Raw genomic sequence first — 24417 nt, forward strand, 5'->3', positions numbered from 1 at the left:
CGGTGACGTCACACCGGAAGTCTTCGCACCAGTCAGTTAGTCAGTCAGTCAGTCAGTCGGTCAGCTGACCTGAGCTGCGCTGCGCTGCGCTGCGCTGAGCTGAGCTGAGCTAGCAAGCAAGCAATAACAGCATACGGGTCGGGACGAGCAGACAGAGGTTTGTTCTTTGAACGCCGGTCGTTCCCCTTTTCTAATCCTTCATCAAATGTCTTCGGGGTAATGTTGGCAGGCACATCGCTCGTTTCTTTCGGCCTCTTGTTCTCTGGCACTCACTCAAGTTTCCACACAGCATTGGAAACGTGTCAGCAGTTTACACCCAATCTTCAATTCTATGCCTAATTGCGTAATATCTCGATTTTAGCTGATAGGGCTGGGTGCCTACTTTCAAATCAACACGTGTCCGTTGATAGTAGTCAATCCTCCCTCTTCTACTTTTTGGGCTCTTTCTGGTGTGCCTGGAACGTTCACTTGGACAAGGAACGATGAAATTGAGTTCGTGTTTTGAGTTACAAACATGTTCACAGAACAAATTCAATTCATGAGTCAAGGTTCAACTGTGCTGTCGTTCATTATGGAAGGAAGATGAAGCGACATGTCTGCCTGGCTGGCTGGCTGGCTGGCTGTGAAAGAACTATGCCAAACAAAGCTGTGGACTATGAAATGGCGAAATTGCAATCCAATGTGCCACGAAAGCCCACCATTAGCCACCGAGTCATGAAACGTGTGCTTGTGTGCCCCGTCAGGTCAGATCAGATCATGGCGTATCCAAAGTCCCACAATCCCTTTGCAGACGACGACGAGGACGACGAAAGTTTCCGGCCTACAAACCGGGGCTCGGACGGTGACCACGGCGACAGCGAACTGAGCGATGCGGAGAGGAGACAGCGCTACCTCCAGCAGGAAGTGATGCGCACAGCTCAGTCCGCCGTGGACAGCAGCTACCGTTCAATCGGCCTCATCTATGAATCGGAGAAGATGGGCGTGGAAACGGCAGAGGTAGTGATATGTCACGCGAATCCAATTTGTCCGGCACCAGGAAGTCACCCTCAAATCCTCATTATTGTTTGTGTAGGAGCTGATGCGTCAGGGGGAAGTTCTAAAAAGGACAGATAGAATGTTGGACAATATGGATGAGGACATGAAGACCAGTCAGAAGCACATCAATAGCATCAAGAGTGTTTGGGGCGGCTTGGTCAGTTACTTCAAGGGCAAACCCGAACAGCCCAAACCTCCGGCAGAGGAGCCCAAAGCCTACGAGGCCAATGACAGGTGAACTTCCCAAAAGAATTCTTTTCTTATATCCTGCCTTAAAAGAGAACAGAATTCTGTCGTAAAAAAAAGATTTGCTTTGCTAATCATGGTCCAAGTCCAAAGCATAACAAATGGGACACTATCTTGACAATGGCAACTTTCAAATGCAAACAAAGAAGCAGGACACGTCCGGCCGTCCATTTCAAGTCAATGCAGTCGTCCCCCCCCCCCTCCCCCCACTTCTGTCTTAACGTCTAACATGTCATTTATTGACAAGTTGCTCTTTTCCTCAGGTTACAGAATGCCTTGGCCACGAGCAAAGGGCAAGAAGACAAATACCAAGCCAGTCATCCCAACCTGAGAAAGCTGCAGACAGGAGGTAGGTACACTGTGTGACAGATAATACAATCTGACGTCTGTTTTTTTTTTTGTTTTTTTTTTAGGGTCTGGAGCCACGGCATCGGTAGATGGCGGCACCTCCTCGCAAAATGCATACCCTCAGAACAGACACCTTCGACAAGCTCACCAGACCTTGGACAACAATTTAGGTAAATTCACAAAACATCTACGGCGAGCTTCCTTCCGTTCATTGTGGGAGTTACATCAAATGTATTTCAAAACTCGATTGATACAAGCCTACATACTTGTTTTCACCTTGACTAGATGAAATGGCCGACGGCTTGAGCCGCCTCAGGAACCTCGGCTTGGGTCTGCAATCTGAGATTGACAGCCAGGAAGACTCCATCGATTCTCTGCTCGACAAAACGGACAAGATGGGCACAAAGATCAACAGCACAAACCAGCAGATTAAAAGGCTCAAATGAAACAAACTCACTCACTCACTCACTCACTCACTCACTGACTCTTTGGACAAGTCATCACTCGATTTTCCATCCAATGAAGAATAAACTCGCATATTCATTTTTGTATGATCAATGTATGTGCCATCTTAGTATATTTGACTTGTAGTAGTACTATGTTCATCTTGTTTTCAATGGTCAATTATTTGACTGGTTCTTTGAATCGATCACAAACAAATGATTTGGCTTTCACTTCCTCCAAACAATGTGACGTGTAGAAAAAGAACCTGAAGATACCTGTTCACATTTTCAGCAGTTGGACTCGATACAATTCTTTGCTCTTTGATTTCTTACTCAGCCTGTTGGTTGTGCGTTGATTGTTTCGATGAATTGGGACTGTTTGAGAATGATACAGGAGAAATGTTACTGAGAGCGGACTGGAATCATTACATGGAATGAAGTTGAGGAAATGTTCCCTGAATCATCCATTTGATTTCATTTGTATTTTTTTCTAAACATGGAGCAGCAGCAGCAGCAGCAGCGTTAAACCACCACCATCTGCTGAGAACGTTTGCCTTGGTATCCCTTCTCAAGTGCTCTACTGAGATGAGATCCTAACCCTGAAAACACGAAGAACCGACCAAACCAGCAAGTAGACATGTTTTCTGCAAACAATCCTTTATTGCAGCGGAGAGGTACAACTGTCTTGACGTGAAGAAATGGACAATAAAGCAGACTTTGATCAGTCGCGGTTAAAAGACTCCATTGGCACGACGGGATCAAATGGTCAAGTGAGTGGCAACATCACTTACAAAAGTCCACAAAAGGATATATTTGACAGGAAAATAAGTGAGTACTGCTCCAAAAATGGCCATGACCAAGGTCCCACTCTAATCTAGATTAGTTTGCAAAAGCACCAGCTGTGATTGAGCATATCCCTTCTGTCTGTCTGTCCGTCCTTGGGATTGTTAGAACCTTTTGTGTCTGCTGGATAAGGTGAGACCTACTGCAGTGTGGCTGACTTGCGGCTCAAACAGTTGGAATCAGTGATCATGTCAAAGTGCTCATAAGAGACTCAATAATTAAAACTGGAGTGGGACAGTACTGTAATGATCTGGCAGATTATATGACAAACAGGAATCCACCAATGAATTAGAATTCCCTGTAAGGGGCGATATCAAGACAAAAAAACTTATGGCAAGTGGAAAGGAAACATGGAAGTGGGGGATTTCTAAAAACACACTCGTAGAGGGCGACAGCACGGTGCGGAGGTTACTCGTCTGATTTCATCTTGATCTGCGCCTGCATCTTAGCGATCATCTCTTGCATGCGTCTCAGCTAAAAGAAAATGAAAGAAGAGCAAAAAAATGATGACGACATTTGGAAAAATACGGCCATCTTGTCAGCAGAAAGGAGAACGAATTTCTTTTGCACCGAAACTGTGGTGGAAATTTGAAATGGTTCATTCATTCATTGGAAAAAGTCTTTTTTTTTCCGTTGACAACGCCAACCCGATGGAAGTCGCTCTTGTTTGTTGGCTGAATTTTACACAAAGCAACGTTGCGTTTCAGGAGGGCCATTGTCTGAGCTTCTTTTTGTTTCTCTTTTCAAACGGAGGGCATTCCCACCATAAAAGTGGGCCAGGACATCCGGACAGGAAAGTGAGGTCATATACTTGCCCGACGTATATAATATTGTTTGCAAGCAAATCTGATTGCTGCTGCCCTCTGGTCGAGATTGGAACACCCACACATAGGATCATTAGGAAGCTTGCCAAACGTTGGCCGCACGGGCATCAACCAGACGTTACACTGAATTGCGTGCGTGCGTGCGTGCCTACCTCCGCCTCCTTCTGTAGCAGTATCTGGTCTTTATCCATCACGTCCTCATCCACGGCTCTACAGGGAAGCAAACGGCAGCCGGGATTAAAGGCGCAAGTCCGTCCGCCGTTCCCCGACATCTTACCTTCCAGCTCTCTTCAGCCTCTCTGAGCGGAAGTTTTCGTAATGCAGATCCTGAGTGACCTCCTGCAGGTCTTGCATGTGCGTCCTGCAACCGCCGGCACAGCAGCACGCGAGCGAGCGAGCGATGAGGTCTTTGGGCTCTCAGGGCAAAGGAAATAAGAGCTCCAATTTCTCAAGTGGCCGAAAGGACTCACACGAGCATGGTGCGCAGCTTGAGGAAGTCGTTGTGCTCGGGGTTCTCCACCTCCACGACACCCCAAGGGTACAGGCGACCGCGGATCTTCTTGTCCTTCACCTCAATCAGCTGATTGGAGCCAATCACGGCAAAGGGAATGCTGGCCTGAGTGGAGATGACACATCTCAGAGAATGACTAGCAAACGAAACATTGGACAGAAATGATTCACGTCCTGAGCACATTGCCTTCAGAAAGTCCACTAGATTCAGCTGAAGGTCAACTTTATCACCAGCAGGTGGAGACAGACACAGTTACAACCTTCAGGACTCTGGTCTGCTCCTTGAACTCCTCATCCTCGTCCGAGTCGGCGTCAGGTAGCTGATAGATTCGAATTCCGTGCTCGGCGATCTCGTCCAGGATCTAAAATGCACAAGGAGGGAGGGAGGGAGGGCCGGCCGGGGTCATGACCACTTTGCAAACACTCCCTTCTCCCCAGTCAGATGTGGAAAGGCAAAAAATGTTTCCTAAAAGTCATGCTCCAAGGATCACCTACACATCCACACTCAAACAAAGGTCTTTGTTTCAAGGCCGCTGGCGCTGGAAATGCAGCTGCGTTTGACAGCCATAAACTGAGAAGAAGGTGGGCGATGAGTGGAAGCACGTATTTGTGTTGTTGCAGCAACACAACAGCCCCGCCTGCCCGCCCGCCCGCCCGCCCGCGGAGGACACGGAAAGGGGGTGGAAGGTGAAAAATAAGTCGCCTGCGTGTGCGTGCGTGTCTCAGCGTCAACTTCTCTGGCCGTTGAAAGGCTGCCGAGACCTATTGGAACAAAGGCCCTGCCCTGCCTGGCTTTCTTTCCCCTGACCATGGGACACATGGGTCAGTATATTTATTATTCTAAACATCAAGGCACCATTTGTCTTTTGTATTCCCGTAGCGTACTGTATTGTTATGTAAGGGAGCCAAGAAACGTCAACTTGGGGCCACTTTCATGTTTCAGCGCTAGGCGGGTGAGCCGGCTCCCATCCCGGGAAGTGACAGCTCCTGTTTGCACACTTGTTATGGCTAAACTTTGTTTTCTCAGTGTTCAGGTATTGTTGTGCTGCAGATGTAAAAACAAACGTGACACAAGAGAGGGGCTTCTTCTCAACGGCTGGAAAATGCGACTCTGGTTCAAGCAGAAAGTCGACACTTTTGGGAGAGAAAATAAACTGGCTTCACACAATGGCAGGAAACAAACAGCAAAAGGTACAGTGGAGGCTGATCTCATTGGATTCATTAGTGCGCTTATCTTCATTTCTAGAGTCCAACCATTCACCAAACAATTTGATACTAATGGCTTTCTTTTCTCACTGGCAGCCAATGTCAAAAAAAACATTTGGCCACGAAGCTGTGCCAACTATGCCACCCAGTATTCCGAGCTAGCTAGTAACACACACACACACATGCACTGATAAGAATCAGAGATTCAGTTCAGTGTTTGGAGAAAACATTTTTTCAACAAATTCATCGTGCCCATTTCCTCTTGATAAATAAGATAAGAAATGAGCACGACTCGTGCAGCAGCTGCAGCAGCAGCAGCAGCAGCAGCAGCAGCAGCAGCAGCGCACGCTCTTGCTCTGGCCCACTGTCAAAAGCGGGAAAGAGCAGGTCAACAGATGCAAAGTGGAACCTGATGATCAAGTGTTTCAGGATGCGAGCAAGGGAGAGGGCGCACAATGCTCTATGTGCTTGTTTACGGGATGAGCAACTCAACCAGCAACTCCAATCTCCAACAGGTGCCACAATCACAGCTGCCTGCCTGGGTGGCTGCGTGGCTGCGTGGCTGCCTGCCTGCCTCCAAGTCTGTGTTGACTTGGCCTGATTGCTCTTGCTTCACCGCACTACTCCCCTCCTGGTCATTTTGTATTTTTGTTGGCAGCGGGAGCGAGCCACGGTGATTTGGTGACCATCCTGCGCAGCTCCCAGACTTGACTCCGACCGACCTGTTGTGCTTGGCTACGCAACTCCGCTCGCTGGGTGTCGGTCGTTAAGACGGCCAACAATGTGCCCCTCGAGAGCCCAGCGCAATATTAATTAGAAGAGGAAGCCTGAGCTTCTGGTTAACTCTGGCCCTTTAATATCAAGCATTGTTTCTGGAAAAATATCCAGGAGACATAAGGGAGCCTGATACCATTTTATGTCCACGTCGTCCAATTCCAGTAAGATGAAGCCAAACAATAGCTTACCTACTCACTAAACATACAACTAGAAATGCTAAGTCATCATTCCAGCAATCGACTAGGCAACCCTGCAGAAAGAATCCGATTTCTTTCTTCACCTTCTGTGCTGACAACACAACAAAGGAAAGAGCCGTGACTGGAATAAACAACAAGACGTATTGGAAATCACAGTTGTTGAAGAGAGGACAGAGGCGGGCGGGACGAGGCCAGCTGGCCGGCCTGCGAGGCTGCCTGCCTGCGTGGCTGCCTGCCTGCCTGCCTGCCTGCCTGGCTGCCTGCCTGCCTGCCTGGCTGCCTGCCTGCCTGCGTGGCTGCCTCCCCGGCCCATCTCTGGGAAACAATACTTGGAAGTAGAAAGGAGCGCTTGGAGGGAGGGAGGGAAATCGCGGAGAATGAGCGAATCCAGGCAGAAAAAAACCCCAAAAAGACAGAGAGAGCACATGAAGAGGCACAAGTCCAGTCCATCAAGAAAAGTCCATCAGAAATGCTCTCCAGCTGCACTTGCTCCTGAGGAATGTGCACCGCAAGAAAAACAGCAAGAGCGACTACAAGTAACATTTGCGTAACCTCCCGGCTTCTGCGGGGATAAAAGCTACGCGGAACATGAACTTTATTATGCGTGATAAAATCAACTTTTGGGAGCGGATACGGAGGTCAGCCCAGGGAAATGATTGTCTTCAAGCTGGAGACTGGTGTGTCAATAAGGGCCAACTTCAAACAGAGATAAAAACACTGGAAAACCAAGAGAAAGAATGGGATATTTTCACAGGAATCCCATTTCAGGGACATTCATACTGCTGGGGAAGACGTTGGAAGAAGAAAAGGATCAGTCCACAAAATGCTCGCTTTGCTATTCACATTTTTTCTCATCCATTTGCGGCTCAAAGTTCTCGTCGCTCCATTGAAACGATCCCCCCCCCCCCATCGGCATAGCAGGGTGTCCACGACCGGACGTTGGCGCGTGGTGTCTTTGGTGTCGGGACGGCACTGAAGTGGAAAATGAATATTTTTACTCAGTGTAGAAGTCAAGTTAAGCAAGCCAATTCCAAACTGTCCTGAGATGCACAAAAAGGGGAAAACTTGCGTTCCCAACAATACCTGCTGATGAAGGAGCGGCCGCCGCCTCACTCCCCTGCTCTCATGTGATCTGGCGTGAAAAAACAGTGCTTGGATATTTGTGCGAGTCTCACTCCTTGGCTCCCAGGATCCCTCCCTCCCTCCCACCCTCCCACCCAACCTGAGTGAGTGGCACAGTAAGAAACAAAAGGATTAAAGCCGCACATTCCAGATAGATCCCATCAGGGTCTGAAGGACAGCTCAGACTGGAAAAGACCGGACCAGAACAGCTGGATTTGTTCTCGTGGGAAATAACATTGCATTGTCTTGCTGAGACCATTTTGTCATCCTGTGGTTGAGGAGGGAGGGCATCTTTGGATGCATTTGACACACAATCAAAAGGGCGTCTAAAGAGAGGGAGACCAAAAGTGTCGCCTGATGAGGAGGACAAGTGCACATTTATTCTTTGAAAGGGACCAAGAAATAGATCCGCCGCTGTTGAAACAGCTTGAAGCTTCTGATATAGTGTTTGAAGAAAACACAGGCTGCTACAATCAGCGCAGACTAAAAATGGTATCCTCGCCGGGGTCTTATTTGTTACGCAGCAGCAGCGCACGCTCCAGTGCTTTGGGGAGACGACATTCAGGCAGACAATGAGGGGAAAACCGTGACTGCGCCCCGGCCAGAGTTGAAATACAGCAGCTGAGTGGACAAATGTGTGTGTGGGGGGGGGGGGAGTATGGGAGGAAAAGAGCCAGCCGGTGCAATAAAGATGGGGGGGGGGGGGGCAAAAAAGGTGGCTGAGAAAAGGGAAAAGCCAGGACACGGGAAACAGAAGGGAGCCCAGAGGACAAGTAACAAAACACGTGATTAGCCCGCCCGCCCGCTAGCAAATGCCAAAGTCTTTGTAAAGATATACGAGCAAAATCCAACACGCTGGATTGTGATCAACACTGAAAGGATGCTGAAAAGCTATCAAACATCCGCTACAGTCTTGCATCACCTCCATTCCAAATTCAACTTTCAGCCTTTCCGTTGAAAGCGCGTGACATTGTTTCTTCCGAGCAATGGTGGGAAAAAAAACTCCCTGACTTTCTCCTGACTGAAGCTGAAACTGACAAGTGATGAAGACAGACATTGAATGAGCTAGCTATCGATTGGACTTGAAGCTGAAAGATTTGACCTTGACCAGATCACTCCTGCTCTTAACAGATTTGGTCTCCCATCAAAGGCAGATGTGCTTGAGACGGCAACAAAAAGCAGTCAAGCTGACTGAGACTCAGCCAGCAAGCAGCCAGCAAGCAGCCAGCATGCAGCCAGCCAGCCAGCATGCAGCCAGCCAGCAAGCAGCCAGCCAGCAGCCAGCCAGCAGCCAGCTGCCAGCAAGCAGCCAGCCAGCCAGCACCCAGCCAGCAGCCAGCCAGCAGCCAGCTGCCAGCAAGCAGCCAGCCAGCCAGCACCCAGCCAGCCAGCCAGCCAGCCAGCCAGCCAGCCAGCCAGCCCCACACAGGATATGAGTCTTAAGGCCCCAGACTGAGAAAGAGGATCAGCCGTTCTCCTCTGGGCAATTTTGGAGCGGGAGGAAATTGCCATTGGGGAGGGAAAGAAAGCAAAAGGTACAAGAGCGGCAAACAAGTGGAGAAAGAAACAATCGAGAGAGAGGGGGGGGGGGGAGAAAAGATTTACTACCAGAGTACATTTTCTGTCCCTCTTTGTCCAAGTTGCTGGCGGCCACGGGCTAGGTGGTGGTAACACATTGCAGGAAATGTAGATTGTTCTGTACAAGCTGTTTCCTGTGGCTTTAACAAGAGAAAGTGCATACGGCTGAGTGAGGGGCTGGCTCTCCAGGTTATGCATCACCCTCGACATTATGACAGGATGCACGCGTGTACCCACCAGAACCACTTCAGCTCATCTGATCCAAGCAACAACATGCAACTTGAAAACATTCTATGACTTGTCTTATAGAGAGAGCACCAATTTGTTCTTTGAAACCGATTTTTTGCCCCATCAGTCCAATGATAGAAATCCCCTCCCTGCCTGCGTGGCTGCCTGCCTGGCTGCCTGCCTGGCTGCCTGCCTGGCTGCCTGCCTGCCTGGCTGCCTGCCTGCCTGGCTGCCTGCCTGGCTGCCTGCCTGGCTGCCTGCGTGGCTGCCTGCGTGCTATTGCAAGATGAAATCATTTCACAATTGGGAAAAAATGATACAGTCTACAAACAATTGTTGAAGCAGTGTCCTCAAAAACACCTGCCTGGCAAAACAAAATCCCCAGCTAGGAATAAAAACACTGCAACTGGAAAAATGGTTCTCTTTACAAAACCCCAAAAAGCAGCGGAATGGGCTGGAGCGAGTGTGCACACTTGTAAACAGATGAACCAACCCAACGGCCGGCACGGATGGTTGACCTGCCCGCCCCGCCCCGTGTTGACACGTACAGCAAATGGAAAAGAAGAAAAAAAACACAAAAAAAACACGCCGCTCAATATGCATCATGTCTTTTCCAGAAACCACACGGAGGGAAAAAAAAAAAAAGAAAAATACTTTTTTGTCATTGACAGTCAGTATGTGTCAATAGTTGCATGTGGTACGCTTTGAGAAGTTTAGGACCGAGGTCAGCTGCGACAGGAAACCAAAGTTGGCCGCAGGAAGCGTCGGCGGAGGTCGCAACACAAAGCCATGCCACCCGACAAAGTAGCATTGGGCTGATAGGCCCGGCCGGCCGGCCCCTTTGCCACAATTGCAAAGATACAATGGAGGAATTGCGCATTTGATGTGAGAACCGCTCACACGTCCACTCTAGCTAGGACAGACGGCCCTCGCTGGATGGATGGATGGATGGATGGATGGATGGATGGATGGATGGATGGATGGATGGATGGATGGATGGATGGATGGATGGATGGATGGATGGATGGATGGATGGATGGATGGATGGAAAGCCATTCAAAAACGATGAGCTTGGAGTCCAAAACAAGCAAGCAACACTATGAAATGCTGAGACTACAATCCAATCAAGCTTGCCATGGCACAAAATGCCATGATTTGAATGATTTTCAAGCAATAGACTCCTTTGAGCCTGCCTGCCTGCCTGCCTGCGTGGCCGGCTGGCTCCAGAGCCTGAATGAGGCGCAGGAGGGGGTTGAAAAAGTTATTTACTAGGTCAAAACACAATCAAGGGCAGGAAAAGCCTGCCGTCAGCCGTGACGTGCGTGTTGTCCTTCCAGCTATCGTCAGCAGGAAACCCGGGAGCGTGCTCCAAAAGGAAGGACCGAGTGGATGAAATGAGCTCATCATCTACGTGGCAAACGGCCGCTCGCGCCAATGTTCTTCACCCTATCGACGTCCCCTTATTGAGTCCCAGACCAGAAGTTTGGCGCCTTACCCGTCTCTTCAGGCGGTCCCTCTCCTTCAGCGTCAGCGTGTCGGCCTTAGCGATGACGGGGACGATATTCACTTTGCTGTGGATGGCTTTCATGAACTCCACGTCCAAAGGCTTGAGACTAAGGAAGGGGAAGACAATGACCGAGAGGCAGCTCAGCTAATGACGCGGAATGGCGGCTTGGGTCTCAAATCAAAACAAGAGCAAACACTTACCCGTGTCCAAATGGCGAGATGAAGTAGAAGCAGCAGTGCACGCGGTTGTCCACTATGTGGCGGCGGTTGAGGCCGCTCTCGTCGTGGAGGTAGCGCTCAAACTGGTTGTCGATGTACTGAATGATGGTCTTGAAGCTTTGCAAAAGACAAGTAAGTGAGCAGCTGCAGATAGCCAAACCTGAAAGTGCGTGTCACCACAAAAAAAAGAAACAAGCTTCACATGCACACCAAAGGCCAATTTAGAGTCTTCACGTGGATCCATCTTGAACCGGCGTACTGCCAAATGGACAAGAAGAAATGTTCTCCAAGGCAAACATAAAGAAAGACACACCAGTCCAGGCTGTTGATGGCGTCGCCGTAGCCCGGTGTGTCCACCACGGTGAGGCGGAGCTTCACTCCCCGCTCTTCGATCTCCACCGTGGAGGCCTCGATCTGCACCGTCCTCTCGATCTTTTCTGCCAAGGGGGGGGGAGCGAGTGAGCAAAGACTTCCGGAAGCGTCATATGGAGGCCGTGTGGTGGTTTTGGACAGAATGGGGCTGGCTGGGGGCATTCCCAGCATTCCTGCTGAAATGTTGCTCAGCAGTGGAGCAGACATTTCTTACAGTTTACCTGCGGCGCCAGGAATGTAACGTTCGGGGTAGAGATCGGTGAGGAACAAGCTGTTGATCAGTGTGGATTTGCCCAAACCCGTCTCCCCTGTAAAGAGAGACAAGCCGCCACACAAAGTGACAAAGCCTCGAGCGACATTCAAAGCGCTTCAATGGCGACACCCACCTACAACCATCAGGGTGAATTCAAAGCCCTTTTTCACCGACTTTCGGTGAACCTGGTTGGGGAGGTTGGCAAAGCCAACGTAACTGGACATTGCTGATGCGTTCGCCGGAGGCCCCTTCAAACCTGCAGCGCAGCGCAAGACATTTCATCCCATGGTTAGCGTTTGCAAAAGTTGACCAAATACATACGATCGTGGCTGTATCATGCTTGTTTGTGCCCTTCAAACAGGAAGACCTTTCCACTCTCCTCGGAATCTTTGACATTCACGCAGAAGAACCGTTCGGAGGTCAAAGGTCACCAATGTGCAAAGCCGCCCGCCGCCGGCTCACGAGCATTCCGCTGTACGAGCGATTGCATAGCTATCGAAAATGTCCGGGATCTCACACATTGATTTCATCTCAAGTAGGTCAAAGAACAGGCTGGCTGCATTTGATCCTCAACGCACATGTGATAGACAAGGAGGCAGACAAGCGGCACTGGCGGCGTGGGAACCTTAGCTGACCTTTCTCCACTGGCATGTGACACATTGGTGGCCACTCGGTGGGCACATTTCACACGCTTGAACCGAATTAGACGCTGGCAGGCATCGACGGGATAGCGAGCGAGCGAGCGAGCGAGCGAACGGACTGACTATCCATCCACGTGACAATTTGGGCACGCACAGCTGCTTGTTTATTGGTCTGCTTCCCCAAAAGTCTTCCTTTCTACGTTGACATGGCAACATTAACCTCAGTCTTGCTACTGCCACCTTTCAGTACTGGACCAACGTGATTCGTACCAAAATGGGAAGGGAAGGTGACATTCGCAGCTTTGGGTCAAGTCCTAATACTAGGAGATGATTGTCCATCCATTTTTAGACTGGCCACCCGCCAAATACATAACATTGGGAACAGGAGCAACAGTATTGCACAGATGCCAATGAATCATTGTTTGTCAAGTGCCCACGCACACACAGCAAATTCATATGGACGCTATGGTCACAACAGGGCAAACAAGGAGGTGGCACACTCCATTCCAAAACATTTCATCAGCTAAAGCCACACCAAAAAAGTTGGCAGACACTAGTTTTCAGACAACTACTAATGGAGAGATTGGAATCGACACCAGAGTAGTTCTTTTAGTGGCGACACATGGTGGGAACCCTGCGGATACAAAGAAAGGTTTGGAACAGGTCAAGAGGCGCTTGTTGACTGACAGACGGAGCTTATAAATAATGACTTTGCGCTGAGAGGGGGGCGGGGGGGGGTGGAGCTAGCGCTCAGCGGTGGGCAAGAGTAATAAAGACACCATATGAGTCCGTAAGCCGTGCTTTAGGCCACACGTGAAAGAAAATATGAGCGTGGAGGGCAGGAAAAGCTTCCACCATAGGCCGGCGGGATGGCAAAACATTTCAAGCCTTTCAATGGTGAGCTGAGCTGAGCTGAGCCGCCGGAGGTCGAGGCCAAATACTGCAACACGTCGGTCGGTCGACACGTCGGTCGGTCGACACGTCGGTCGGTCGGGGGCAAAGACTGCAACACGCCAGTCGGTCAGTCGGGGGCAAAGACTGCAACACGTTGACGCCGCTGTGTCCAAGGAGCAAATCTCACACATGATAGATAGATAGATAGATAGATAGATAGATAGATAGATAGATAGATAGATAGATAGATAGATAGATAGATAGATAGATAGATAGATAGATAGATAGATAGATAGATAGATAGATAGATAGATAGATAGATAGATAGATAGATAGATAGATAGATAGATAGATAGATAGATAGATAGATAGATAGATAGATAGATAGATAGATAGATAGATAGATAGATAGATAGATAGATAGATAGATAGATAGATAGATAGATAGATAGATAGATAGATAGATAGATAGATAGATAGATAGATAGATAGATAGATAGATAGATAGATAGATAGATAGATAGATATTGCGTCGCCGTAAACACCTGCTCTTTTGGAGATGGACATTGTTGTTTGCTTGCTTGCTTGCTTGCTGGAAAATTCCTTCTTGGAATAGAAATGGAGTCTTGGCTTCTGCAGCCCACTTCCGTGCTCAAGTATGTCACACATCTGTTGGAGTAAACATGCACGCCGTTGCGTCGGTGTTCACTCCCCGAGCGGCTCGTTAAAAGCACTTCACCTTCAACTCGTTTCATATTTATGGTGGTAAATCCGAGAAAATCTGCGCTACCGCACGTGTGGGGAGGAGGATGGACATTCTTGCCGCTGATATAGCGCCACATGTGCACTTCCTCACCTTTTGGATTCGTGTGGAACGGGAGGGAAAAGTGCCTCCGCACGCACGCACCCACACACACCAAAAATCCGCCAAAAAGGGATTTAAAGACGTTTGTGTTTGTCCTTTCCAGATATTGTCCACACTGCAGCATTGTACTGCGTCGTTTGGCTACCTCCCCTTCCCCTTCTTCTTTGTTGAATTCACCGCCGTCCCACGGCTCAGCCACGCTATTTACAGAGCCAACCAAATCAATGTACTCATTGCGTAACAAAGTCAGCAGCGGCGTGACGAGATTGTATGAGGCTGTTGATTTTGGGGAAATCCTTTTCTCCTAAGGGTCAAAGGTGAGCTATCTGTGAGATGCAGTCATCAGGTTGACAAATAGAAAAGGCTTCACCGCACAGCTGCAACTAACCATGATTTGAATCATTCATTCATTCGTTCGTTCAGCAACATGTTTCCATTACAAAAATGCTTTCAAACGGATTGACTACCATTTTGTGAATAATTTGGTCCGTTACAAAATGGGCAAAAAAAGTGGAGTAAAATCAGAAATAATGTGTCTGTTTGGATGACAAATCAGAGAATACTTGCGGTTGACAGAATTCAATCATCAATTAATCATTGCACCTTCACTCCACACCGAGGCTCAACAATGAAATCAAATTCCAATCTTTTTTCTTTCCGCTAATTCAATGTTGGAGTCTATTTGAGGTGACTGAGGACTTTGTTTTCTTTTCTCGCAGACAATGCAATGAATATAAATAGAACGGGTGAAATCTTGGGCTAAATTCAAATCAAACGTATGCAACGAGAGCACTCGTTATCTCCGGAGTAACACGAATCACGTTTTTTTTCCATTCACAGCACGGACAAGGGCCTTCCCTTCCCTTCCCTTCCCTGCCCTGCCCTGCCCTTCCCCGCGTAGCTGCTGGTAATGTCGAGCAGATGTCTTACTTGGCGCTGGCTCCTGTGCTGCCGCTGCTTACCGTTTAGGTGGCGGGGAGGAGAAAGGTCAGAGAACGGTGAAGGAACGGAACGGGGCGGACCTCAGCGCCGAGACTCACTCCATCGTTTGCTAGGTGGTGGCCCCGCCAAGGTGATGGCGCAACCACCGTCAACAGCTAAATTGTTGCCCAGAAAATGCCAGCTGCCACCAAGTCAAGATGGATGAGCAGTCCTCCATAGTGGCCCTCTGCCACATTTGGGACAAAGAAAATACACAATTGTCCCCCCCCCACGACTGTAGCGGAAGACATTTACATTCGCGCCACTTTACAACCAAAGGTCGGGGATTCATCGAGACGTTTGAAGGCAAGAATGTTACACAAGAGGGGATTTGCGGCTGACGTGTGAAAGTCGATGATTTGAATGGCTTGTAGATTAAGCTTTGATGCCGTACTGATTTAGGAGCACAATGGAGTGAGTGTGTCCGTACGAAGCGGCCGGCGGGACAATGGCATGAGAGAAATGAGCTCTGTGGAAGCCAAACCAGACCTTGGCGCCTTGCAGCCAGGGCAGCCACTCCTGTTCCGTGCAGTACGTGAGTGGGCGCGGCATGACTTGGGAGGGAGGGAGGGAGGGAGGGAGGGAGTTAGGCAGGTAGGTAGGTAGGTAGGTAGGTAGCGAGCGCATGTGCCTGAAAGTGGAGCTAGAGCTTGAATCCTCGGGCCTTTCAATGCGCTCTTTTGCCAAGCGGGCACTGCGTCAAAAGCAGACGGGCGGGCTTTCCCATCCAGCGACTAAGCGCTTGAGAAAATGGCTCAGCGATCACTCAGTGCAGTCCCTCCACTGATTTATTCAAAAATATGGAAAGCTGAAGAGAGATTTGTCTGTATCATTGTTACAATCTGATTTGTTGGATGAAATTGTCGCAGCAAGTGTTTCATGAGAAAATCAACAATTGTCAAAGAGTCACCTATTTGGAGATGAGTTTCAGGGAGTCACATTTCTGCACGCACGCACGCACGCGTTTTGCCATCGTTATATCGACTGCTGCTTTGGATGTTGGAAAAGTTGGGATAAAGTAGCTTCTGTGACGGCTTAGCGCAATGATGTTGTCATCTTAATTCATGGTAAAACTGTAGAAGGACACATTTTCACTGAACTAAACGAGTTTTTCAAGTGATGTGAGGCGATATAGAAAAGGATGAAATGAAAATATTGTTTGATGAGCTATGCAGCAGATGTCACATTTTCAAAGTAAATCAGGTTCATTTCATAGTGGCAGCTCAAATGGTGATGACAATTAAATGGCTTCTCAGGAAGGAAACCTTTTTGTCCATTTTGAAAAATACCGGTCGCAAGCGAATCAAATGCAGACTGATAATGACGTTGAACTTGGTTTGAATGATGTTAAGGTGCATATTTAAGAGGCCCCGCCCCGCCCCGCCCCGCCCGCACGCCGCGCCCCGCACGCCCCGCCCCGCCCCGCACGCCCCGCCCCGCACGCCCCGCCCCCTCTATCTAGGACGTTGGGAAGTCGCCACACCCAATTTGCCTATCAGACACCCACGGACAATGGAAACAAGTCAACTTTCATGATTAGCCTTGAAAATGTGTCATATGAGCATCTGAATCATGGAACGTTAACGTTGGCCTCGTGCTGGTGACTCCCCCGCCGCCCGCGCCGGCCGCCTTAACGCTTGCTTACCATAGCAAACAAAAGGCAAACATTAGAGCATCCGCATTCACGCCTTACCTGAACTTTGAGATCAAGTTTGTGAACAAGAACGTTTCGTTTGATTCCGCTGTCCCAGCCCAGGAAAACAGACGCGGAAGTTGCTCGCTCGCTCGCTCCCTCCCTCCCTCCCTCGGAGACCGCCTTCCTTCCTTCCTTCTTTCCTCCCTCCCTCCCTCGTCCCATCTGGGTTCGGGTGTCCCGCCCGACGGACGCCATTCCGGCTCAGCTTCCCGTAGCCAAGCGTACAATTTTTGAATCCAAAATGGCTGCCAAAGTGTTTCAGTGTCATGCACAGGGTTTCCATGAGTTTAAAAAAAACAGAGTGTACAAAATATTCGTCAGCCTAAAATTGAATACGTTTAAAATAACACGATAGAAAGAAAAAACTTACAGCGAGAAAATATTTTGATATATGGAAATATATTGTATACTCCTTCCATCCATTTTCTGAACCGCTTAGTCCCCACGGGGGTCGCGGGCGTGTATACTATCTAGGTTAATTTGGTTCAATGACATTATCCTGCCTTACTACCTTGGATTTTTGTTTTTTAATTGCACAACTTTGGTTGGCAATTTCATTCCCTTATTTCATGTCAAGCCCACTCTAGAGAAATTGTTCAAATAAACGAATAGTAGTAACTACTGTCTACATGTGCTATTGAAATTGAAGGGAATTTCATCCCAACTGTGAAGTAAAAGCATGAATTGTGCTTCATCAAAATATTTTCAAGTAAAAGTGAATACATTGTAATATTCTTTGGTATATTTGGTTGCTTTTAAAAAGTTAGCGTCGGTGGAAAGTATTTCAAGCCCTTATTTCGATCAACAAAAAAGGGAACGTGGATAGTATTTAATGCCCTTTTATGTCATCAAGGTTGACAGTTAATGACTCTTGCTTTGCTCTATCATCCTTTGTGCTTTCCATCTTTGATGTCACAAATAGCCACTAAACAGGCCCACCCACCCGAAGAGTAAATGAAGTACGAGCCCAAATGACATGTAGTAATAAGACTCATGCAAACATAAATCAATCTTAAACACTCAAGTGGTGCAGTCCAGTGCGTTTCATCTGGAGCCCCCCCCCATTCATCGCAACTTGTTCAAAGCGCGCTTGATTCAGTCTCCCAACTGGCCCGCCCTCCCATTGGTCCTCCGGGGATGCGGCTGGAGCTGATTGGAGGAAAGTTTCCACTCGGACTTTCACACATCCCCGCCCCGCGTTACCAAAAAAAAAAAAACCCCCCAAAAAACACACATCGCTGTTGCTGCGAGTCCAGTTGTTTTCACATTCACACAAAGGAACTGAGCGCTGCGCTGCGCCGCGCTGCCTGCCTGCCTGCCTGCCTGCCGTTGCGTGGAGAGAGAGATGCGCAAATAAGAAGCCACTAAAGAAACGCGTTTGACTTCCGAGGGAAGACAACCCAAGAGGGGAGAGAGAGAGAGAGAGAGAGAGAGAGAGAGAGAGACTTTGCCAAGTGCTTTTGGACGCGTACCTGATTGAGGGGGGGGGAAGAAAAGCGAAGATGGTGTCGGCCGGCTTGGAGATTCTGGGACTAGCGCTGTGCTTGGTCGGCTCTCTACTGGTGATGGTGGCGTGCGGGCTGCCCATGTGGAAGGTGACCGCGTTCATCGAGGCCAACATCGTGGTGGCGCAAACCATCTGGGACGGCCTGTGGATGTCGTGCGTGGTTCAGAGCACTGGGCAGATGCAGTGCAAGGTGCACGACTCGGTCCTCTCCCTCAGCCACGACCTCCAGGCGGCTCGGGCGCTCACTATCATCGCGTCGGTGATGGGCGTGCTGGGGCTTATGGTGGTGATCGCCGGAGCGCAGTGCACCAACTGCATTCGCAACGAGCACGTCAAGGCGCGGGTGGTGAACGCCGGCGGCGTGATCTTCATCAGCAGCGGCCTCTTCGTCTTGGTGCCCTTGTGCTGGATGGCCAACAACATCATCTCGGATTTCTACAACCCGCAGGTGCCCAGCTCCAAGAAGCGGGAGATTGGCGCCGCGCTGTACATCGGCTGGGCGGCCACGGCGCTCCTATTTATCGGCGGGGCCGTGCTGTGTTGCTCCTGCCCGGCCGGCGGCGGCGGCGGCGGCGGCGGCGGGAACGCGGGATACTCGGTCAAATACGCGCCCACCAAGAGAGCCACGCCTAACGGGGACTACGACAAACGGAATTATGTGTAGCCCCGCTCGGACCTGGCTTGCTTGCTTGCTTGTTTTTTGGGGGGTTTTTTTTGCACCTGCCTTTCTTTCTTTCTTTCTTTCTTTCTTTTCTAGACTCGTTCAATAAGCAAGCTGCATTGACCAAGCACGTTTTTCCTGTCATCGGGACTTTTCCCGTCCGTCTTCTTTTGGAAACCTCCAACTACAACAGACATAAAAGGACTACAGTATCTTTGTTAGGTACATGCTTTTGTATTCTTTTTTTGGAATGACTGATTTTGTTGGTTTGTAGCGCCACTCGCACATGCTTTGCCTGCCAATCTGTACAGTAAGTGAGAAAAAGATTGCGCTCCATGATAATGACATCAAAGAGATGTATTAGTCACAAAACCTCCAGTATTTTTCTAAAGCCAAAAATGTTTACTTTGTTGAGTGCGTGAGACGTCTCACAGTCCCCCTCCCCTAGTTCCTGACCATTCCTTTCCCCAAGATCAGTTTTGAATGACATCCAAATGGCCACGCAGACCCAAGATGTGGATGAAGATGCGGCAGAAAAAAAAGGGATTACTTCCCACAGGAATACTTGTAGTAGTTTGGATTTGAAATTTATCTTTTATGATGCCAGTCCTGGAACTTTTTTGGACACACACACACACGCGCACACAAAAAAAAAACTTTTGTATGGTCGACATGCTGGGATTGATGACTGCGACGTTTCTGTCTGTTATTATTCCGAGCACCTGCCGGCATGGAGCGGCGCAGGAAGTCTCGTTTCTTTTCTCAACTTCCTGGAATTGTTTGCTTTCCTTGTTTGATGTAGTGATTTGCGTATAAGAAGATGCAATATTGTTTCCCTTTTTATTCAGATTAAACTCACTATACTTGTCTGGAATCTGCATCAAGTGTTTCCCCCCCCCCGTTTTCACAGTGTATGCCTAAAGCCCCCCCCCCCCCCCCCCCCATGCACAAAAGTATTTTGGGGATCCATAGAAATCCAGATGACAATGGCCATTCAGCTTGAGTGGGGCTCACAATGCTCCACAACCCCCACCGTGGTCTTTTCAGAGCGCCCGCCCGCCCGCCCCAGGACCCTCCATACACAGAGCCAGTGAAAAGGCTTCAAATTAAGACTGCGGAGAAGTTGCTGGAAACACTCTTCCCTTCCCGTAAGTCACTCGGTTGGGCCGGCGGCTCGCCACGAGAGAATGCAGACGCCAACCAGAAGCAAGAAAGGAGATGTGGAAAAGATTGGTTTGTTCTTCTTTCAAGTTATTAGCCAAACGCCACCCGAGCTGCGTTAAAAGCGTGACTGAATTCCAAAAGCTTATCCATACTTGTTGTGCTGCTCACTTAAGAGTCTTAGCGGGTCATATGCTCTCTTCAAAGTTGAAAACATGGATGGCGATGCATACAGTCGGCCGAGCGAGAGAGGTGACTCCATAGCATAGGACGTCGGAATGATTTGGAAGAATCATTCATTTTGTTCGCTCTGATTGCAATTTCTTTTTTTTGAAGATGTCCTTTTTAACAAACGCAAGCCCTAAATTAATAACCTGTTAGAATAAACAAATAAACCATTAATGACGTTAATTAAACTAGTCGCTTAATAAACCAAGTTGACTGCATGCATTTTTTGGGAAACAGTTCATCAAAGGGATGTAGGGGCGGAGACTTACACTGTTGTCACGGTAATGGATTTACACTTTTACAACTTCCTGTCAACACAGGTGTAAAAGGTTTAGCGCAAAAGTCACATTTTGACCTCGGAAGTGGCACTTTGGAGAACAATAGCAAGTCAATGCTGGCTTACCACAGGTTTTATGGTGTGAGTGGGACGCTTGGCAGAGGAGATGAATGATCACAAGTGACTTTTATTTGAAGTGGACACATACAAACAAATGGACCAATCGGTAACGAAAAAAGCCATGTCGATTAAAATTAAGAGAAAATGTGCTTTAACTTAACACAAGTGATTCAACTGAATTGGTGAAAAACTGGATGTTTTTCAGGGTGGTAAAAAAAAAAAAAAAAAAAAAAATCAAGGTATTTCCATGAGTGCCCCATAGAGAAAAAGTGAAACAAACCAAACCAAAACCAAACCAAACCAAACCAAAAAAAACAAAACCAAACCAAACCATCCATCCATCCATTTTCTACAGCATTTGTCCTCATTTTGAGACCAGCCAGGGCACATTCGTAGAAGCAGCCACAGTCATCATTCACACGATTGAAAGTGTTCAATTTGGAAAGTGGAGGGAAAGCGAGAGGGAGGAACCTCAAGAAAACGGGAAGAACATACACACTCCACAGAAGAATGAAAGCAAATGGAAAAATGAAGTGGCCAGTGACTTTTGGGACAGCCTGTTCATGAATATGAGCAGAGTTACCATGGCCTACAAAAAAATAAATAAAAATGCGCGTTAGGTACAAGATCCACTCAGCTGCAACACAAAGACTTCCTTGCTTGGTTTGTCTTTGTCGCATTGTTAGTTCCACGGCTTTGGTCACTGCAGTGAGGCCGATGAAGCGCAGGCTGTGTGTGCGTGTGTTGGGGGAGTTAACACAAAAAAGGGCCTCATTCCAATGAGGAGGCCAGGCCAGGCCAGGCCAGGCAAGGCCAGGCAAATAGGGACAGCAATGTCACTCAATGACATTCTCCATGGTAACCGGGGAGAACCCACAGCTACCATAGTGTGGCTTGTATGGATGGTCCCAATAAAAGCGCAAAACATTCCTGCCGTGAGCTGGCCACGCACGCACGCACGCACGCACGCACGCACGCACGCACGCACGCACGGAGGGAGGACACCCGGGCAGAGATTTACTTCAAGCTTATCACAAATGTAGTGACAATGTAGCTATGCAACGTGCCGCCCGCCGGAGAATAACAATATGCCTCAAGATGTTTCCCTCTGAACTTGACCTCACCTAGCCCGGACTCCCACGACACGACCTTTGCCCTCAGGTCACTTCCCTCCCTTGATTCCCGCTCGTCTCGATCTCATCAGTCGCGACGCTAATTGGACGTGTCGTGACTTGTGTCAAAACACAGAAAAGTCAAGAAATGCCGTCAAGTCGTCTCGTTTTGTTTTCAATTCCCGAATTCCCCGATGCCGTGCTGAGCATTTGTCGACATTGCGAGAAGCAGCAGGTGCACTCCCGACCGAAAGCAAAGCAAAGCCAAGAGTCAGCAGGTGGTTGCTTCTACACGGAGGACAAATGTAGCATTGTCTGACAAGTTAAAAGCCCCTATGAGGTGTTTGTCTGAGAAACAAAGGCCAAATCCCCTTCACACATGACTCATGGCTTGCTTGAGTCACGGCCCACTAACACCAGCACTTCCTGACCAGCGGACAGTGCAACAGGAAACAGGAAGGGACGTGGGCGGGCGGGCGGGCCAGCCAGCGAGCGAGGGAGCGAGGGCCAGGGAGAGCCGCAAGAGCGTGTGTGTGTGTGTGTGCGTGTGCGCGCCGAGCCTAATTAGTCTGATTTGTCTGTTTGACCACTCCTATTGCTATTTCCAAACACGTAAGCACACTGCAACCACTGGAGAGGCACTTTCACATGTACGTTGACTTTCATCCTCCAGCCTGCTGCACACGTAGCCATCTTCAGGTTACAAGACTTTTTTCAAAAGGCGGGACTCGGTGAGCGTCAGCGGCCGCCTTTCGCGTTCGTCACATTCGAGTCGACCACAAAAACGTCTGCTGAGTAGCAGGGAAACGTGAGCGCGGCGCATACCTGAAGCGGGAGATGGGAGACATCCATTCAAACGTAATCTTGGTTTGTCTTAATATTTATAAAGCCAAAGTTACGTCATGTAGAGCAATCTAAAAAAAAAACGGACAAATTTGCACAAGTTTCTTCCAACGGGATGATATAGGGATGCTTGTATCTCCCAAATACGAGAGTGTGTGGGGAGTCAAGTACTTTTCGTGCCTATAGCGGAGTGCATCATGCATCACAAGCGCAGCCGGCGCAGGTGCAAGCACGCACGCACGCACAGGAACGGAAGCTGCCTGCTGAGGCCGTCCGTCTGAGCTCTGGCCAGGATCAGGCACGCTCAGCACAAATCGTTTCAAGCTAAATTGCCAATGCTCGTCAAGGATGTCGGCACGGGCGACTGCGCTTTCTTTTCCATCAGCAAGGCGGTGGTGGGAGGACATTGGTGGATCCATTGGACATACTAATCCACTCTTTTTTCCAGCCGCTCTTTGTATCCAAGCCTTTTCTTGCAACCGGCCGGCACAGATGAATATCATTCAATAAGAAAAGCTCATTTCAAAGAATGACACCCCGACAGTGAGTGGGGTTAAAGTTCACAGAGGGCTGACAGCAGTGTCGCTCGCTCAAAGCAATACGGAAGGCTTTGAAATTGTACTCGCAATGTTGGAAGTTCCCACACGTGAATAAACGCTAAGCTACTAGCTGTGGATTTTCAGCACGTCGGGTTCCTTTTCCCCCAATGTGAAGAGCTGAAATGGGTGGCCATTTTTGGTGTGGAAGAAGTATGTCGACCGGAACAATCTTTGAAAATGTTGCCGTTATGAAGGTAACATTGCTGAGTTTGGAGACAGGACAGGGACAGGGACTGGGCTTCAAATAGCCCACCTACAGAAAATGGCCATCTGGAATAAGAAGACTTCCAAAGATATGACGCGCGCCGCTCATTTGCTGTCATGCCCCCTAACAGCTATTTGAACAGGTTCTGGTGACATTTGGAACACTATTTGCTATCTATCACCATAGCATGACTTCCTATTGACTGGATCCGAGTCAGCAAAATGCCCTCCCACTAAAAGCAACAGGACGACAGACAGACAGACAGACAGACAGTCTGCGAGGCTTGCCCGGATCACTACATGGCTGCATGATCATGCCTTGTGAGGGTCTCGCCCCCCCCCCCCCCCCTGGTGTGTGTGTGTGCGTGTGCGTTGCATGCCACATTCCTCACATGCAGAGTGGCGGAAAGGCCAGCGGCCCCTCCTCAGAAAGACAGACAGACAGAGGTGTATGGAAAAGGCAGGGAGGCTGCGGAGGGAGACGCACGCGCTGATTGATGGCCGAGGCCAGACGAGCACATGAGCAAGCAAACAGATGCTTGTTGAATGACTGTAACTATCTTTCTCCTTGGGGATATTAAGCCCAGTCGCGGCTTCCAGTACTTTGGCTTTTCCTGAAACAAGCATTTTGGGGAGGATTCCGCTAAATGTTGCCCATCAATCTCATTTTAGGTGTACACTAAAACGTCCTGAATGGGAAGAAAGTCAATGATAAACAACTCCTTTTCGTTTGGGCGCAGTAATGATCCGTTCATGTGTCATTTGACATAATTACCTTGGTGGAGCTAAATGTTCAAAGTGGAGAACACTGGATAACATCACTCCAGCGAGCTTGAGTAAACAGAACCATTACTCATGTAAACGCTGGCCACCAGTGAGCTTCTGCGAGGCACGCAGTACACCTGCATCACAAAACCAAGC

The 24417-nt window shown here is 48.9% G+C and overlaps 3 protein-coding genes across 5 annotated transcripts; 2 read left to right on the plus strand and 1 right to left on the minus strand.

Moving 5' to 3' along the window:
* Positions 1-9: 9 nt before the first annotated feature.
* snap29 (synaptosome associated protein 29) lies at positions 10-2537 on the plus strand. Of its 2 annotated transcripts, none has more exons than XM_085909559.1 (6): positions 10-157; positions 744-996; positions 1073-1269; positions 1545-1630; positions 1695-1799; positions 1915-2537. In XM_085909559.1, the coding sequence occupies exons 2-6, from the start codon at positions 757-759 to the stop codon at positions 2073-2075; spliced, it is 789 nt and encodes a 262-aa protein (XP_085765685.1). In that variant the 5' UTR covers positions 10-157; positions 744-756; the 3' UTR covers positions 2076-2537. The 2 variants fall into 2 exon arrangements, with proteins under 2 accessions (XP_085765685.1, XP_085765686.1); XM_085909560.1 differs by having other exon boundaries at positions 11-157; positions 749-996.
* Positions 2538-2704: 167 nt separating this feature from the next.
* On the minus strand, positions 2705-16845 carry LOC147058710 (septin-2). 2 transcript variants are annotated; one of them, XM_085909556.1, is made up of 12 exons: positions 16782-16845; positions 13788-13911; positions 11841-11963; positions 11676-11762; positions 11396-11519; positions 11065-11199; positions 10853-10970; positions 4507-4611; positions 4210-4355; positions 4017-4100; positions 3892-3949; positions 2705-3389 (listed from the first exon to the last, which is right to left on the minus strand). In XM_085909556.1, exons 2-12 carry the CDS (start codon positions 13909-13911, stop codon positions 3324-3326), a joined length of 1170 nt encoding a protein of 389 aa, XP_085765682.1. In that variant the 5' UTR covers positions 16782-16845; the 3' UTR covers positions 2705-3323. The 2 variants fall into 2 exon arrangements, with proteins under 2 accessions (XP_085765682.1, XP_085765683.1); XM_085909557.1 differs by having other exon boundaries at positions 4510-4611; positions 16782-16842.
* A 1163-nt stretch (positions 16846-18008) lies between these two features.
* On the plus strand, positions 18009-19826 carry cldn5a (claudin 5a). The gene has a single exon (XM_085909561.1). The coding sequence runs from the start codon at positions 18287-18289 to the stop codon at positions 18953-18955; it is 669 nt and encodes a 222-aa protein (XP_085765687.1). The 5' UTR covers positions 18009-18286; the 3' UTR covers positions 18956-19826.
* The last annotated feature ends 4591 nt before the right edge of the window (positions 19827-24417 follow it).

Source organism: Syngnathus leptorhynchus, chromosome 4 (assembly GCF_054491065.1).
Source record: "Syngnathus leptorhynchus isolate UIUO chromosome 4, UIUO_Slep, whole genome shotgun sequence".
NCBI lineage: Eukaryota > Metazoa > Chordata > Actinopteri > Syngnathiformes > Syngnathidae > Syngnathus > Syngnathus leptorhynchus.

Excerpts from the sequence above, each read along its gene's own strand:
- snap29 (XM_085909559.1), top strand. The coding sequence starts at position 757 with ATGGCGTATCCAAAGTCCCACAATCCCTTTGCAGACGACGACGAGGAC. Across the intron at positions 1,270-1,544 it reads GCCTACGAGGCCAATGACAG|GTTACAGAATGCCTTGGCCA; the intron begins GTGAACTTCCCA and ends TCTTTTCCTCAG. Across the intron at positions 1,631-1,694 it reads GAGAAAGCTGCAGACAGGAG|GGTCTGGAGCCACGGCATCG; the intron begins GTAGGTACACTG and ends TTTTTTTTTTAG.
- LOC147058710 (XM_085909556.1), bottom strand. The coding sequence starts at position 13,911 with ATGTGTGACATACTTGAGCACGGAAGTGGGCTGCAGAAGCCAAGACTC. Across the intron at positions 11,200-11,395 it reads GCCATCAACAGCCTGGACTG|CTTCAAGACCATCATTCAGT; the intron begins GTGTGTCTTTCT and ends TCTTTTGCAAAG. Across the intron at positions 4,356-4,506 it reads AGACCAGAGTCCTGAAGGTT|GCCAGCATTCCCTTTGCCGT; the intron begins GTAACTGTGTCT and ends ATCTCCACTCAG.
- cldn5a (XM_085909561.1), top strand. The coding sequence starts at position 18,287 with ATGGTGTCGGCCGGCTTGGAGATTCTGGGACTAGCGCTGTGCTTGGTC.